At 36.9% G+C, this 15,558-nt stretch overlaps 2 protein-coding genes across 8 annotated transcripts in view; both read left to right on the top strand.

The window, feature by feature from the left end:
• The first annotated feature begins 87 nt into the window (after positions 1-87).
• Positions 88-5,344, top strand: ATPsynO (ATP synthase subunit O, mitochondrial). Its single transcript, XM_071587827.1, has 5 exons — positions 88-175; positions 380-424; positions 498-741; positions 4,599-4,711; positions 4,991-5,344. The coding sequence occupies exons 1-5, from the start codon at positions 149-151 to the stop codon at positions 5,189-5,191; spliced, it is 630 nt and encodes a 209-aa protein (XP_071443928.1). The 5' UTR covers positions 88-148; the 3' UTR covers positions 5,192-5,344.
• Positions 5,345-12,305: 6,961 nt separating this feature from the next.
• The window catches only part of bves (popeye domain cAMP effector bves), a 134,047-nt gene continuing 130,794 nt past the window's right edge, over positions 12,306-15,558 (top strand). For all 7 annotated transcript variants that reach the window (XM_071587777.1, XM_071587797.1, XM_071587787.1 and 4 more), the window contains exons 1-2: positions 12,306-12,503; positions 12,855-13,585. In XM_071587777.1, coding sequence (XP_071443878.1) covers positions 13,052-13,585 — 534 coding nt within the window. In that variant the 5' untranslated portion in view covers positions 12,306-12,503; positions 12,855-13,051. The remainder of the gene's footprint in view (positions 12,504-12,854; positions 13,586-15,558) is intronic.

Here is a 15,558-nt window from a genome sequence, read left to right as displayed (position 1 = left end):
ATGGAAGAAATGTTCCTTAGCTTATTAAATTCTTAAATACGAGTACTCTTACATTATTTCTACTGAACCGAATCGATTATGAACGATGGTCTCGACCAACGACTCCACCGATCATTTCTTTTCTCTCGATATCTTCTTCCAGACGAAAATGGCTGCCGCAAGGTTTTCGATACTGGTAAGGGCTTTTAATCGTCTTTTAAGCTATGCGTCCTTACTCTTATTTACTGTTTCATTCGTATTTTTAACCACCAACAAATCTTTCAGATCATTTTCTTTTAGTTTTGACCGAGAAATTTATCATTTCAAAATAGCTGCTTAATTCAAAGATGTCGGTGAGCTTTCTGTTAGTAGTCTAATTAAAAGAATTATTATATTTCAGTCCCGTAGCATCAGCACATCTTCATCAGCGAGGCAACTTGTGAAGGTATATTACTTTTTAATATCATACGATGATATATATTCGTCATGCAATTGTGAAAACCTAATTATTATTTTAGCCTCCCGTCCAAATATTTGGCATTGAGGGACGGTATGCCACTGCCTTGTATTCTGCTGCTACCAAGCAAAAGCAGCTTGATCAAACAGAGAAAGAATTGGTTCAATTCCAGCAAATGTTGAAAACCGATGTAAAATTAAAGGATTTCATTGCTAACCCCACCATGAAGAAGCAGCTAAAGGTTCAAGCCATGTCACAAGTTGCCAAAGCTGCAAGTTTATCTCCACTGGCAGGGAATCTTCTAGGTAAGTAATCACAACTACTTTAGGTTTTCCGGAATGTACTGCTTCGTCACGCAATTATCTCAGAGATATAGGTGACAGGAAACTATTAATTACAATTGGGCAGGGCAAGATTTTGTGTTATCATTGACTACGCTTGCAGGCCTTATTGAATCACTGAACTGCAATGTGTTTTGCAAAGTGAAGTACAGGTATGCTGATCTCTTTTTTCACTCTCTTAGTTGGATCCTTGTCTAACCCCTTTACTTATCATAGATTCTACTTTCCTTTCCTCTTCCATTTGTTTTATTAGCCATCTCCTTGCTGTCTGAAACCAATTACTTGTGAGCACATACATTTAGAATTACTCTGATTACTTTTACTTAACATACTCTGAATACTTTTCGTTACATATCCTTAATCTAATAGTTAAATCAGGAAATTATTGAACTCTGTACTGGATAATTAACCTATAATATCGTTCCTAGAGTCCCAGCTAATTGCAGCACATCTCATTGCAATGATCAGTTGTGTATACAAACGCTTATCTTCATAATTCTAGGTCAATCTGAATTCATTGAATGTATCTGTAGAACTAGCCAGATGGATGATGTATGATACAGTAGATCATTATCATTTGTGGATGAGTCAAGCAATAATGGGCCTTGTGTTGAAATTAGGTATTCAGCTGTCCCATCAAGCTTAGCCACGTCATTCAAAATAGTTGCTCTTTCATTTAATTTTCATTTTGTCAGAGTTTTGGAAGTTATAATATACCAGTCACAACTGGTATTTATTTTGAATTTGTCAGAGGAGTTCTTGGTATTTTCATATTTACTGATAAAAATGAATTCTGTACCTTTTTACCTCAAATTGTAATGCCCATTTTTACTGAGGTTTGTATTATATTTTGTTCCAGAGGTAGCATTTTCTCTTTATCTCATTTATGCCATTTGAAAAAGTAAAACACACAAGGGGTATACAACACATTTATTTTAGGAATCCTTCAATTCCATTTACTTGAGGCCTCAAATAGTCTTCTCAAGAAGACTGACTTTTCCTCTTTGCCAGCTTGTTACTTCATTCAGATGTGTAGTTTCCTTCATTTGCCCATTTTTAACTGGTTGTTACATCCTAATATTTGAGTAAAGTTTCATCTTTCTGCAAGAGCTATAACTAAACATGCGAGGTCAGTTCAAAAAGTTTCGCGACTTTGGTGTTTTTTCAAAAATTATTTATTTACTCATGAAAATCTATTTTGTCCCCTTCAAAGTAATACCTATTAGATATTATACACTTGTACCAACGTTTTTTCCAATCCTCAAAGCACTTCAAAAAATCATTTTTTGTGATCTTGTTCAGCTCCTCCTTCGATGTAGTCTTTATCTCGTCAGTCGTAGCGTAGCGTCGTCCTTTCATGGGCCTCTTCAGTTTTGGGAACAAGAAAAAGTCAATGGGGGCCAGATTTGGGGAGTATGGTGGCTGCGGCATTATTAGCCTGTTGTTTTTGGCTGAAAATTCACACACAAGGATCAATGTGTGAGCAGGGGCGTTGTCATGGTTCAAAAGCCAATTTTTGTTCTTCCACAAATCTGGGCGTTTGTGATCGATTGCTTCGCGCAAATTGCAGGTAATATTCCTTATTTACCGTTCTACCATTCTGTGGCAAGAACTCATGATATACCATGCCCCGGCAATCAAAGATAACTGTAAGCATAACTTCCACACATTCGACCAAACTTGTATGCTTTTTTCAGTTTTGGCTCGTGCTGCAGCTTCCATTGGGATGATTGTGAATTTGGGAGTTTCCACGTCATAACCATAAGGCCATGATTCGTCACCAGTTGTGACCCTCTGGAGTAAATTTGGGTCGTCGCGGATAGAATCCAACACCTTATTAGCAATGTTAATGGGTTGCTGTTTTTGGTCAAAATTTGGCAATTTTGGTACGAATTTCGCGGCGACCCATGTGTCGCCCAAATCATTGGTAATGTCACTAGCCAATCGATATGTTTAGTTCCTCTGCAACTTTTCTAATGGTGATTCGACGATTGGCTAATACTATTTTCTTCACTTCATCAATGTTTTCGTCTGTTGTTGACGTACTTGGGCATCCGACACGCTCTTCGTCTTTCACATCTTCTCGGCCCCCTGAGAACATTTTGTACCACCGATAAACGTTGCTTTGGTCCAAGATAGCTTATCCATATGCCACAGTCAACATTCGGAATCCGTCCGTGCACTTTATTTCGTTTTTCACACAAAATTTGATATAGATTCTTTGATCCATTTTTGGAACAGGCAAAAATCGAAGATAAGCCAAAACACGTCCAAGCAAAACAGCAATTAACTGAACACTCAAAGTGGCCGAACTTTTCGGCATAAGTGAGAGACACAAGTACCAACATAACGCCACAAAAGAAATCGAAAATCTAATATATGTATCCCGCGAAAATTTTAAATTCGCGATACTTTTTGAACAGACCTCGTACATTGAATGCCTTAATGGACATGTGTCTTCATTGCCAGCATGTCAGTTATTGAGTGAAGAAAATGGTTATCATTCTTGCTCCAATGCTTTTTACCTTTCTTATATATATGACCATCCTTAGTTGTAAAAATATCTTATCTGCTGACATGTTTATATTTTGTGGCCAATCCACTTTATTCCAAGTTTTGTTGGTGAATCTTATTCCTTCTCCTTGATTACTTTCCTCTCTCCTGCCTTGGCTTGAAAAATCTATTATTAATCTAATGTCCAGTGTAATCCTGTATACACTGTAATACAGCATTCCTCTGGCCTTTTTACTTCTCTGCTGCTAAGGCCTTCTTGCTCTCTGCTGATGTCAGTGACTTATGAATTAAATATTATTTTGTTTTGCTAGCTCATTACTTTAAGTGTTTTCTTCTGGATTTTTTCTTGTGCCTTCTTTTATTAATTGAGTTTGAAAGATTAACTAAAGGATTAAAAAGCTTATAGTCGTGCAAAAATTGTCTCTGATGATCATCATGAGTGAAATAATGGTTATTGACGATGGAAAATATAATCAGACCTGACATCAAGCTCTTAGGGTGGGATGACTATTAAAGATAGGATAATTGGTCAAACACCCAATTCTTAAAATGAAATGCATGCAGTACACTTGAGCTCTATTGGTTTGACCCAATAATTATTAGCCAAGAAATGTGGCATAAATAATGTTTTAAGTAAAATTTAATGGGAATTGTTATAACGAAAGACTATTATTACATCGTTTGAGCATTTAGGAAACTATTCATGCATTATGATTCACTTGATCTGGAATTTCTATTTATGATAAAGAAATTCTAATCAAACATCAATTAATTTAACTGTTTGAATTATACTAACACAAAAGAGAAGACACTTTTTGATAGAGAAAATTGAAATGCCAAATGGGGAACTATATATAGTGAGCAGACCAGTGATAATATTTGCAATATTTTACCTGACCCATGTCTAAGACACACCAGATAAAATAACGTGCACAGCTGCCCTAAAGCATTCTATATTATTTAATGGAAGCAAAAGGCAGGGGTGACATAAAACAGGGTCGATGACACTAATGAGTGACATTTTTACCTTGATGCTGACCGTGGTGTAAACACGGAAGCTGAAAGAGTGGAAGGGGAAAATTTTGTCACATAATAGAGTTCCTTGGTGTTATCATTATTAGAGTGAGGTAAAATCATTGCAGCAGTGTAATTGGTCTCCTTAAAAGGAGCAGTGGATGATTTTAGCGAGTAAAAAGCTTCTCCTAACATGATGCTATCAATTTTTAACATTTCTCAATATTTTTTTCAATTTAAAGAAAAATGTAAACACATTTGTGGTCAACAAAGTTTTTATTTCATTGTTGCAGTTACTATGGCTGATAATGGAAGATTGAAAAACCTTGACGGTGTAATAAATGCATTCAAAAATATAATGGCTGCGCATAGAGGGGAAGTTCAGTGTGAAGTCATTACAGCCAAGGTAATTTATTTATTAAATATGGTAATAGATAAAAGGAATTCTGATTTATTATATTTATTTATATATATTTATTAAATATGGTAATAGATAAAAGGAATTCTGATTAACTTGTACATGCCTGGGTGATGATGTGATGCCTGAGCCAACATGAAATGCCATTAATATATCTATTTTATTATATTATATGGAGATAATATTCCCACACCTTTTAGTGCTTAATTTTCATGAGTGCTTCATCTGAATGTGTGGTGTACATGATTGTTAAATTTCTTGTTCCAGCCCTTGGATGATGCAATGAGGAAAGATCTGGAAGCTGCTCTAAAAGCTTTTATGAAAAAGGGTGAAACCATTCTTTTGACCACAAAAGTAAATCCAGAAATCATTGGAGGAATGGTTGTCAGCATTGGTGATAAATATGTTGACATGAGTATTGCTTCAAAAGTAAAGAAAATGACTGAAATCATTTCTACTGCTGTTTAAACAGCTTTAATGTAGTTTGTCATTGTATAAAATAGGTAAATGAGAAAGCCAGGGGATAATGTTTCCTTTGCAGTGACTTCTCTAACTGCAAATGTAAAATATTTCAACTGATGTAATGTATGACTGTATTAAAACCAAACTGGTGAATAGTTACTTAAATGGTATTTTTTTCTTTGAGTTTTAATAATGCTTTAACCATCAACCAGTAAATGAAATTATAAAATCATGAAGGATGTTTGATAAATTATGTTAGATTGCACCTTTTATTTATTACCTATGGAATATGCTCATCAACCTCGGGTGGGGGATGTTATCTTCCGTCCCACATTTATGTTATAAGGATTGCCTGGTACCCCAAACATTGCTTGTGTGGAACTGGGATGTCCAAATATATCAAGCCAATTTGAAACAGGATTCTTCATTCAGTGCTCAAGCTCTTATGCATTACATTACTGCTACTTTTTTTTGGAAAACCTTTATGGCCTAGAGTTAGTTGAAATTGATCTTTCTAGGCCTTCATGGGCTCTTCAATGTTACTACATCTATGATATGCCCTGGCCACTGAACCTGTCACCTTACTGGTATGTTCATATGAAGTACTAGAGATGTCGTATCCCAGCATATTCAAGGAAATATTGGTGACACGAGAAAGTACCCCACAAGTCGAGTGGCTGCCTCGAGGGTAAATGGGGGCTTTTAGTTTGGTGGGTTATGACGTGGAGAGGAGTTCGTCGATAGAAATGGGTGAAAAGGAAGAACTAAAGAGAGTACAACGGTGGTCCCGATTTAACCCAAATTTAATGTAGTCTAGGAAGAAACAGAGTTGCAACAATGTATAGTATATCCCTTGACACTGCTTGGCGTTTCCAACCAGAAGGGGCCCAGCCCAACCTTCCTCTCGGATCTCAAGTCCCAGACTGGCTTCTTCGGGATCACATCAGTCACCCGTCGTCGTTATCACCATCCCTCTCCAGGCAGAAAGGGGGGGGGGCTTCGGCATCAACCACTGGTCCGTAGTCCACGGCGAGTTACCAGTTATCACTGTGGGTCTATAGTCCACATCGAGTCACCAGTGGTGACTTGGATGCTCGGACCCATGCCATTACTTGGCCGGTGAATCACACGGCAGAACAAGCGGATACAGCAGAGAGAACATAATTGTCGGGTCATTATTTCACTTCCTTCTGCTTGATTTTTATACTTTCCAGTTTAGGGATCTCTCACTTCTGCCATCCTATGGCATAAAACAATTTTTAAAGGGTATTGTTGGGCTATTTTGACTTTAATTTTATCTAATTATTTAATTGAAAAAAATTAAAATCTGATTAAGCTTTGTTTGCAGTTAACCAACAAATATATAAAGGACGATTTCTTTTACTACACCCCTTCGTCTCAAACCATTTAACTCGTCTAACCTTAGTGTTTGGTGATTCAATCATCATCCATTCTCTCAACATTATCAAGCCAACGTAACACTTCTTCTAAGTAGGTATCTACTTGCTGAAGTGCAAACTGATGATTCAAACTTTGGCCAACAGGCATAAAACTGAAATGTACTCAGATTTTGTCTGATGTTACTAACCATAACCTGCCAATCAATACTGAAAACTTTCCTTGATGTACTTAGAAGCCTCATTGCTCCATAACTTTTAATGGGCTAATCAAGAGAAGAATATTCGAGTGGAGTTGCAATTGTCCTTGAGCAAGGTTGTTACCATTATGTGTATAAGGCTTAATGAAGCATCCTAAATAAACCATTTCAGTGATAGATATGTATGTAAGCCTATTTATTTATATTTTCCCTAATATGTGGTGATCTGGGCCAGAGGCCCTCCATTACTCAAATAAAGGACAAAGACATGATGCTTTTCTAGAAGTATCGTAATTTATGCAAGAAATTTTTAAAAACATCCATTGTATTTGTGAAACTGCTAATGAATTTGGGCACACTTCCCTTCATCCCTCTTAGTGCTTTCTCTTTTTGTTGGCCAAGTTCATGTAGGGGAGTCCCTTGTTCTTTTTATCCTTTAAAACCCTATCTATATAAAAACTTCACGATTCGGTTAATTGGTTACCTCATCATGCTCCTTCGTAGAAGTACCCCTTGAGGTGTGTGCATACAATGTAATCTTATGCATGTAATTCACCTGAAGATGTTTTCTGTTGAAACATGTTCTTAAAAAATTGTGTGGAATAACCTAATGTTGGTGCCCTAAATTCATTGGAGGATTGCTGAAATAAAGATGGATTTGAGCATATAAAATAGATTATTATAATCCAATGTTGGGATCACATGGGATGAACCCATTTACAAGCACAGATGACAAGAGTTTTCAGGTAATCACTGCATCATTGAGTATAATTCAATATGAAAGTAAATTGTTGGTTTTCTACCATTTAAGATAGGTTTTCTTTGGACACAAACTGAGCAACGATAATTTCTTTGCCTATTCTAACAAAACACAACATAACCTCTGACACTATAGTAACATCTTTAACTCCACAGACTTTTCCTCCCCTCATTCCATCCAATATGCCTATCCTTTTTCCATGCCTTCCTCACTTGTCTAATGTTTTCCTCCTTATCAGTCTTCAACATCCCATTGCCAATACAAATACTCTGCAATCCTTTTCTGCCTCTCTTAGATTTCTCACAACAGTCCCCTCTCCCCCACCATGCCTAACACTTCCATGTTTATTTTCCTTTCTCTCTGTTTCACATTATCAATCATTCTCCACGCATATATTTCTGAAGCTTCCAAATAATACATTTCATCTTGCTTCAATGACCACATTATCACACTCCAAATCTAAGTTTTTGTCGGCCTTTTCTAAACATTCTTACTCGGCATCCATGCCATCAATTCCCACTTCCTTTTGAAAGCTTCTTTGCCTAATGCAATTATTCTTAAGTTCCCATTACTTAAACAATTTTGGTCTGGAACACTTATTAGGTAAATTAACTGGGAGGGTTGCTATTTATATTTTCAGCCTAATAATGAAAAGAAATTTATAGTTGAAATTGGCTATATTGTTTTTTGAAGTATTCTCCATGATAATTAATACACTTCTGCATGTGCTCGAACTAATTTTTGTAACACTTTTTCCACTCCGATTGAGGTACCTCCAAAGCATGGTTTTTAAATGCATCAACGGCTTCTTCAGGTGCCGAAAAACATTGGCCACGCAATTTTTTCTTGATAAACAGGAATAAAAAGAAGTAATTTGGTGCTAAATCAGGGCTGTGCATAGGATGACGTTTCGATTTGACGTTTTGACCAGTCTAATATGATTTTGGCCACATAACAAAAAATATCCTTCAACCTCATTGTCATATTGCAGTAATTCATTCTTGAATTCTGTATACTTTCTAAATACCTTCATTTCATCAAAAATTCCTATTCTTTTTCAACCTTGCTTTTCAAGCATTCTCCCTTCCATTATCATCTCCGGCATTGAGGCAATTTCTCTTGCCTCAATGACAAAGTTCCTGAACTGTGGAAAATCATGCTACATATGAAAGAGTTCTCAAGTCTTTTATTTACAAATTTACTATTGTCCTTTATCAACTCTGGTTTCTTTTTAATCGGGCACTTCTTTACCTCTTGCAATTCTTCTTTAAATAATGTCCTTAGTAGATTGCCTTCTTTGAATGTCCTCACATTAGAATTAATTGAAAGTCATTTTCTTCCTTCTGTTCATTGTGCAATCACAAGAGAAAATTTCTCTCCGTGTTTGTGTTATGGTCAGGGATGAAAAATATTACCCAACAGCCTAGTTTAACTATTATTTCTGTAAAGCACAGATTAATGAGATCTCAACTAATTTTTTTTATTTTAAATTCACCGAATATATGTACTTATATCACCAAAATCTTATGTATTTTAAAGTTAGCCTGTACATACAATTTAATTTAGGGGAACACATCATAATTGTCAATTGTGGGGTGCTTCGCATGAGAAAGGAAATATGGCCTTAATAGTTCTACCATCTAAATGAATCTTTCGACGGTTTGAAGTACACAAAGCCTCCTTGTCTGTGTGTGATGTCTAATATACAAGGTGATCAAAAAAGACCGGACTGATTTTATTCTGAGCCAATCGTTCAACAGATCATAGAGAGATCATGCGAGAGAGAGTGTGCCATCTGGTGACACATCTGACGACTAAAATCAGAGGTGTTGTGTTTGTTTATGTTGAGTCGTTACACAGCAGCAGCGGTACGTGTCTTAACCTGTTCCTCGCCGCGAACAACGGCAGTAGTGAAGGAACTAGGGGAACAGCGTGTGTGCATGAAATTGTGTATCAAACTTGTGTTTATGAGACATTTGCAAATTCTCTATTTCCTTTATGGGGGGCAAAGTGGACTGGGGAGAAGTAGATGTAAAATTTTACTATCATACACTACATATCAATAATGAGACTATCAGTTGCAGTTAATATATCATTATGGAGGGCACATAATGGAAAGCCAATTCCAATTATTGGTCGACTTCACCCTCTAATTAGTTTGAAGCATTCTTTTTTCCCTTCCTGCAGACTCAAAATTAGTGTTTGCATTATCACGCCCAAATGCACCGGTATTATCCTCAATTTTATTTTGAGTAATTGAGCTGTGAATAAAATATACAAGTATCTGAGGTTACATTCTGGAGTTCCTTAAAATTTATTAGTTTGAATACTTTGCATTTCATAAAAACTATTCACTACTTTTGGGAGCATTTTTCCAAATTCTTTGTTATTAGCATGTGTACTTATACCAATGAACGTACAGAGAGCCAGATGCTTCTTTTACATCCTTTTCAATGAAGGGTAGTATTATATCCTTAATTTTAGCTTCATTTTTTGTTCTCTGAACTGGAAAACCTTTAGGTCAAATTAGGGTCATAAAAGCTTTCTGGTATCAGTTTGATTTTATAAGTATTGGGTTTATATGAATGGTATGCATCACAAAGTGGAACATGAACAAAGTCCCTTTTGCTGTGCAGCATTTCCTTCTTCTGACTAATTTGTTACAAAGGAGCTAGTCAGTCAGTGGTTTTGTGTTGGATAAACTGCTTGGATTCCTTTTGTGATGTTAGTGGAAAAACAGTCCCCATTCTGCTGCTTTCAGACCATTCCGCTGTGTCAATTTCAGTCTTTCAAATCATGACATTCCCAACTGTCTGGTACATACAGCAACCCTAAGCCAAGTGGGATTTGAGTTCAGCTTATGCTTAAAAACCAATAATGTCGTCTCTCTCAGATTATTACTCAAGTTAGCTGAGCTCCTCGTGTTTTCAGTTGTGTACTGCTAGGTATTTAAAAGGTGGTACCATGCAATTTAGAATAGTTTCCAAATTACAGCCGAGCTTACTACCAATTATAGAAAATGTGGATGGTTAGCCAGGTGGAAGGGTATGATAGGCGGCATTGTAATTAAACCAAAAGTATATTTAATTAATGAAAAACATGTAAATTATCTGTGATCGGTAGTGCCATGATTGACATTTTGCAGGGTGTAAGCAGTTGCTTTTAGCAGTCTGCTTGCATCATTATTCCTTTAGCTTATTAGGTGATCATCTGCTAAATTATAGCCATATTTACTAATTAGATTATAATAATTTTTTCTCATTACCTGTGTATTACTATTTCCAATCCCCTTTTCCTTCCTCTACCATACTAATTCCACCCTACCTGAGAGGGTAAAAGGTCTTAACTGTGAACTGTAGGTTCCACTTTGCATTAAAAATAGAATTACTGGTACATTTACTAGGCTGAAATATTATCGCAAAACCTCACGTGATAGGCCTCAAGTATACATGAGATAGGGTCTTTTAAGTATTTCTTATCCTTTGGAGGCTGAAGAAATGTGATGGAACATAATGCTTACAAAAATTCTTCAATCCAGTTTACTGAAATCACATTTCCTCTTCATTGTGTCGGCATAGAACTGTTTCAATATGCTCTTAAATTGAATGGCGATATAATGAGAATACTTAGGTTTGAATATCAATGCAAATTGATTCTCAGATAATCGAATTGTCTAAATAAAGTATTGAAATGATTCTCAGGTACATAACTCATGATTTATAGATGTAATTAATGGTTTCTGGCGTAACTTTATGGAACCGATTCATTATAAATTAATGAAAGGACTAACTTTGTAGTTCCACACGAAAACGATTTATTCACACGACCCGGGTTTCGAAGTAAAACCTGATGATGAAGTTTTACTTCGAAACCCGGGTCGTGTGAATAAATCGTTTTCGTGTGGAACTACAAAGTTAGTCCTTTCATTTATTTATAATGATTTATAGATGGTTTTTAGCTATTCTATTTATAAACAGACTATGTTATGGATTCATTTCCTAGACACTTATATACTCAATGACTCAATGAGCACAATTAGTTGATTTCTGGACATTGCACCTCATTTGAATATATTTATGCCCTCATGCTGTCTAGGTCTCATTAGGAGGGAGGATGGAAAATTTAGAGCAATAGGCAGAAATTCCAATTTTATTGTCATAGGTGTGTTCGCCTCCTTATCCTATCATCGTAAGTTTTGAAACTCAATTAGACTGATTAGAAACTGGCAATGCTTTAAGATGTTTCCACGTAAAATGTGATGCGCAAAGAAAATCTGAAGAATGTGAAGGAGGATACTGAAATTCTTGAGCACGAAAGCGTATTCTGAAAATCCAACAAGTTTTTAATTCCAAATTTTTAATCATTTATAGAATATCAAACCATATGATAAACCTGTTTCTAATTTCCTAGGATCATGTTTTCACTTCCCTATGAGCATTTACGATAAGGACACTGGTTGGAAACACCACAAATAATAAAATACGATGATAATCTTGAGAACGGTCTTTTTATCGCGGCAAGATATTAATCGACGGGTGAGAATCACGCAGAGCCATTCATACAAATTTGTAGTAAAAATATGATGCATGAACAAAATGCTACGACCAATCGCCCGGGGGCAAAACTCCGCATGGCACGGCTGAAGATCTTCCCCGAACAGCGAAGGGGATGAGGACCTCTTCCCCTACCCGATGCATTCGCTAGCAGACGGCGTATAAGATTCAGCTTTCCTCCGCTAGGTGGAAACTCAGCGTATCAAGAATGCGCATTCGTTCCTCGGTTTTGCGTGTAGGGCCACTGTAGACGCTCTTAGTTTTGGGTGCACAAGACGTTTTGTTCAGTAATTAGTGTTTTCCGCTTAATAATTTGAGGATAGATGAAGTTAGGCTACTCGCATAAGGATTTATTTCATTTGTAACCTAAATCAAAGTCCGCATCAGCGAATTCAATTTCCTCCTAAGGCAAGTATATATACTATTGATTTTGGTTTATGTCGTGCCGTTATTGATGATGCCGCTGTTAACCCAGAGCCCTTTTTGGAATACTTTTCCTTAATTTTATTTCGCATGAATTGAGAATAAGGTCCTCGTGCAGATTTTGCTCTGAAATTGTGACACCGGCCAAATTCCATTAATATTTCATGGAATATTGTTTTGTAAACAAAAGGCCTCTTTAAAGCTCACCCTACAGAAAATTTCACACTTACGTGAAAAGCCAAATTTATGACCGATTTGATTTTTATGCATACTGTTTTAATTTTTAAATTGTGGAATATGATATTTTCTAAAATTACTTTTGTATTTTCTTTGTAGGCGATGGTTAATAGTTAACCAACGTTTCAACCCTGACGTATGCGAAAGCATGTAGAAGTGATTTATTGCTTGTATCGATGACGAACCAGTGAAGATGTAGAAGATTCCACGGAAAATTATTTTCATGATGCATTTCACTTAAGTGATTCCATGTTCTTATAAGTTTACAAGCTAGTGACTTCTTAGGGGAAGGCGGCATGTCATTCAGTGCCTTTGCAGCTGCTCTTACTGAAGGAAATGGGGAAGTGAATATTGCGGGGACCGTGGAGGGCGGGAGTAGCAGCGCGCCCGAAAATAACACTGCGATTCCTCCAAGTGGATCTGTTGGAGAAGGGTCAGATTGGCCTAATGTGACATCGTCAATTACGAATGTATCAATCGTATCAAGTGTGTTTGGGGCGGGCATATGGCCCAGCAGTCATCTCCACCATCACTGCGGTGTTGGTGGAAGTGGTTCAGGATGGGCGCCTGCAAACCACGTTTACTTTCAGTTAGCCAATGCCTTCTTCTTCCTCTCTTACCTGGCGCCCCACAGAGGTGCGTATGGAATCTTGTACCTGCGGGTCACCCTCTTGGTGGGTTGTGCCTTCTTCGCCCTCTGGGGTTGGGCTGTGCTCTGCTCCTTCGACGCATTTCTTTGGAATGCTGCCTTCGTAGCCATCAATCTCCTCCACGTCTGCGTCCTTTTGTTCCACCTGCGTCCTGTGAAGTTCACCCGTGAAGTTGAAGAGGTAAGTGTCATGTTCGGCTTAGGGCTTTCAACTCGTATTTTCCATTCTCCCGGTGTAGAATGGAGAACCTTATATTTTTTTCGCCAATATCTTTTGAATACTTGGGAATTTGACACTGCAGTGAAGTGATTATATTTTTTATGGTTCCATTTCATTCTAATACCTACACGAACGTAGGCAATGGGATAGCATTTAAATGAGTAAAATTGTGTTTTTTGTAAAAAAATATACGTATATCACTACTGGCATCTTTTTAGGACAGTGTAAAAAGTTGATTGTATTAATTTTGGAAGAAAGGTCTCCGCTTGTCGTATCGTTGAGTAAATAACCCCGCTACAACACTGTTGAATACGCATTGCTAAATAATCATAGCTTTTTTCGATTTGGGTAATGTTTCAATTCGTACCACATTGCACTGAAACAGGAACGCGTTTTGAATATTGTGTTATAAGAAGTTTCAATAATGAATCGCTAAAACAATCATCCAGTATGTATAAACGAACTCCAGTATGTGTTTTTAGTTTATCATGGCATGTAATTAGGCAGTAAAATCTCCGCTTAAATGATCAAAATATGTATGCAGCGAAGCTCAACCCTCTCCTTAATCGAGGTATTCTTCGTGATTTATAGACTAAGTGACGCTTGGTCCGAGATATTTATTACTTCTCTAGATTTAGATACAGTCGAGGAAACAAAACGTATGAATATTCACATAGATACGTCTTTCTACGCTTATAATATCCTCACACCTCTCCTCCCCTCTCTTCGTTCATGCAGTGCGTACCTAAGCACGGCTGTCTCTTTCTCATGCAGGGAAGTGCTGGGAGATGGCATGAAGTTAATCAGTTTTTCTATGCCTAAATGTCAGTGTTATAACTTGCACTCACGTCTACCATGTACAGTTTGCATCAAGGAGTCCCCCATCCCGATACGAGAGTCTAATTTTCATTATTGGATAGATAAGCTTTGGGTGTCTAATAACATTGGTAATTATTGAGAGATGCGATGTTAATGCTCAATTTCAAAACTGTTTTGTATTCCTATGGTTCAAAATACGCTTCGTTTACTGCAGGAATATCAAAGGGTGGAGACGCTCAACTGTTATCCCGGGACCGTCTAGTTCGTAGGCGAATGACCCCGATTAATGCTCCACCCTGGTTAATGTTCAATTGTTTTTACCTACCCTCCTTGGGCGTTACTGTGTTAACTGAAAGTGTTCTCGATAAGAAATAAGATTATGCAGTTGGTTAGATGGTTGATTCTTTAATTGGCTGTTTATGGAAGTTTGAAGTTTCGAGAGATGCTCTTGAATAGGCTTGGTTGCTTCATTTTTAGAAAATTTATAAACAGTTACTGTCATCATTTTAAAGTAGTGCGTTTGTTTAAGTCTCCAGATGCGATTTTTCCGAGGTTTCCCCGGGCCATTTATTTTTAGCTGAATCTTGTATGTATTAGATCAGCATGAGCATATTACGCATACATACATCCAGCCAAATAAAGAAAGGATTTTGGTCATAATGGTTTTAAAGATTTTGATACGACAAAAATATGAAATATTCATTCGCAATAATACTGTATTATTTTTTGTATGGTGATGCGATTCTCTCATCGTCAATTTTTGAGGCCCTTTATTTTAAAAAATAAAGCCTTCTAAGTTATGCGGTGGTTCATATATAAATAAAGACGCTGTTAATGGCTCCCAGAATTCCAATTTCAAGCAATAAAATAGTGCCTTCACAACGCCTACACCCTAAGCCCTCTGCTTGAAGAATTTGGCGCCCGAAAGGACTTGATACGAAAAAAAGACTATATCCATAAATAAATCTCGTTTATGATTTTATTTGAGTGGGTGATCATTTGAATTTCCCTTAACATTTTTGCACCAGTCGATAGTACCTTTTTTTTGTCAGACAATCTTATCCAAAACTTGGTGAATAACCGGACGATTAGCTGCTGCTTGAAGTCACTTGGAA

Source organism: Hetaerina americana, unplaced genomic scaffold (assembly GCF_022747635.1).
Source record: "Hetaerina americana unplaced genomic scaffold, ioHetAmer1.1.p SCAF_1, whole genome shotgun sequence".
NCBI lineage: Eukaryota > Metazoa > Arthropoda > Insecta > Odonata > Calopterygidae > Hetaerina > Hetaerina americana.
This window is presented reverse-complemented; position numbering and strand designations above follow the sequence as displayed.

Excerpts from the sequence above, each read along its gene's own strand:
- ATPsynO (XM_071587827.1), top strand. The coding sequence starts at position 149 with ATGGCTGCCGCAAGGTTTTCGATACTG. Across the intron at positions 176-379 it reads CCGCAAGGTTTTCGATACTG|TCCCGTAGCATCAGCACATC; the intron begins GTAAGGGCTTTT and ends ATTATATTTCAG. Across the intron at positions 4,712-4,990 it reads GTGAAGTCATTACAGCCAAG|CCCTTGGATGATGCAATGAG; the intron begins GTAATTTATTTA and ends TTCTTGTTCCAG.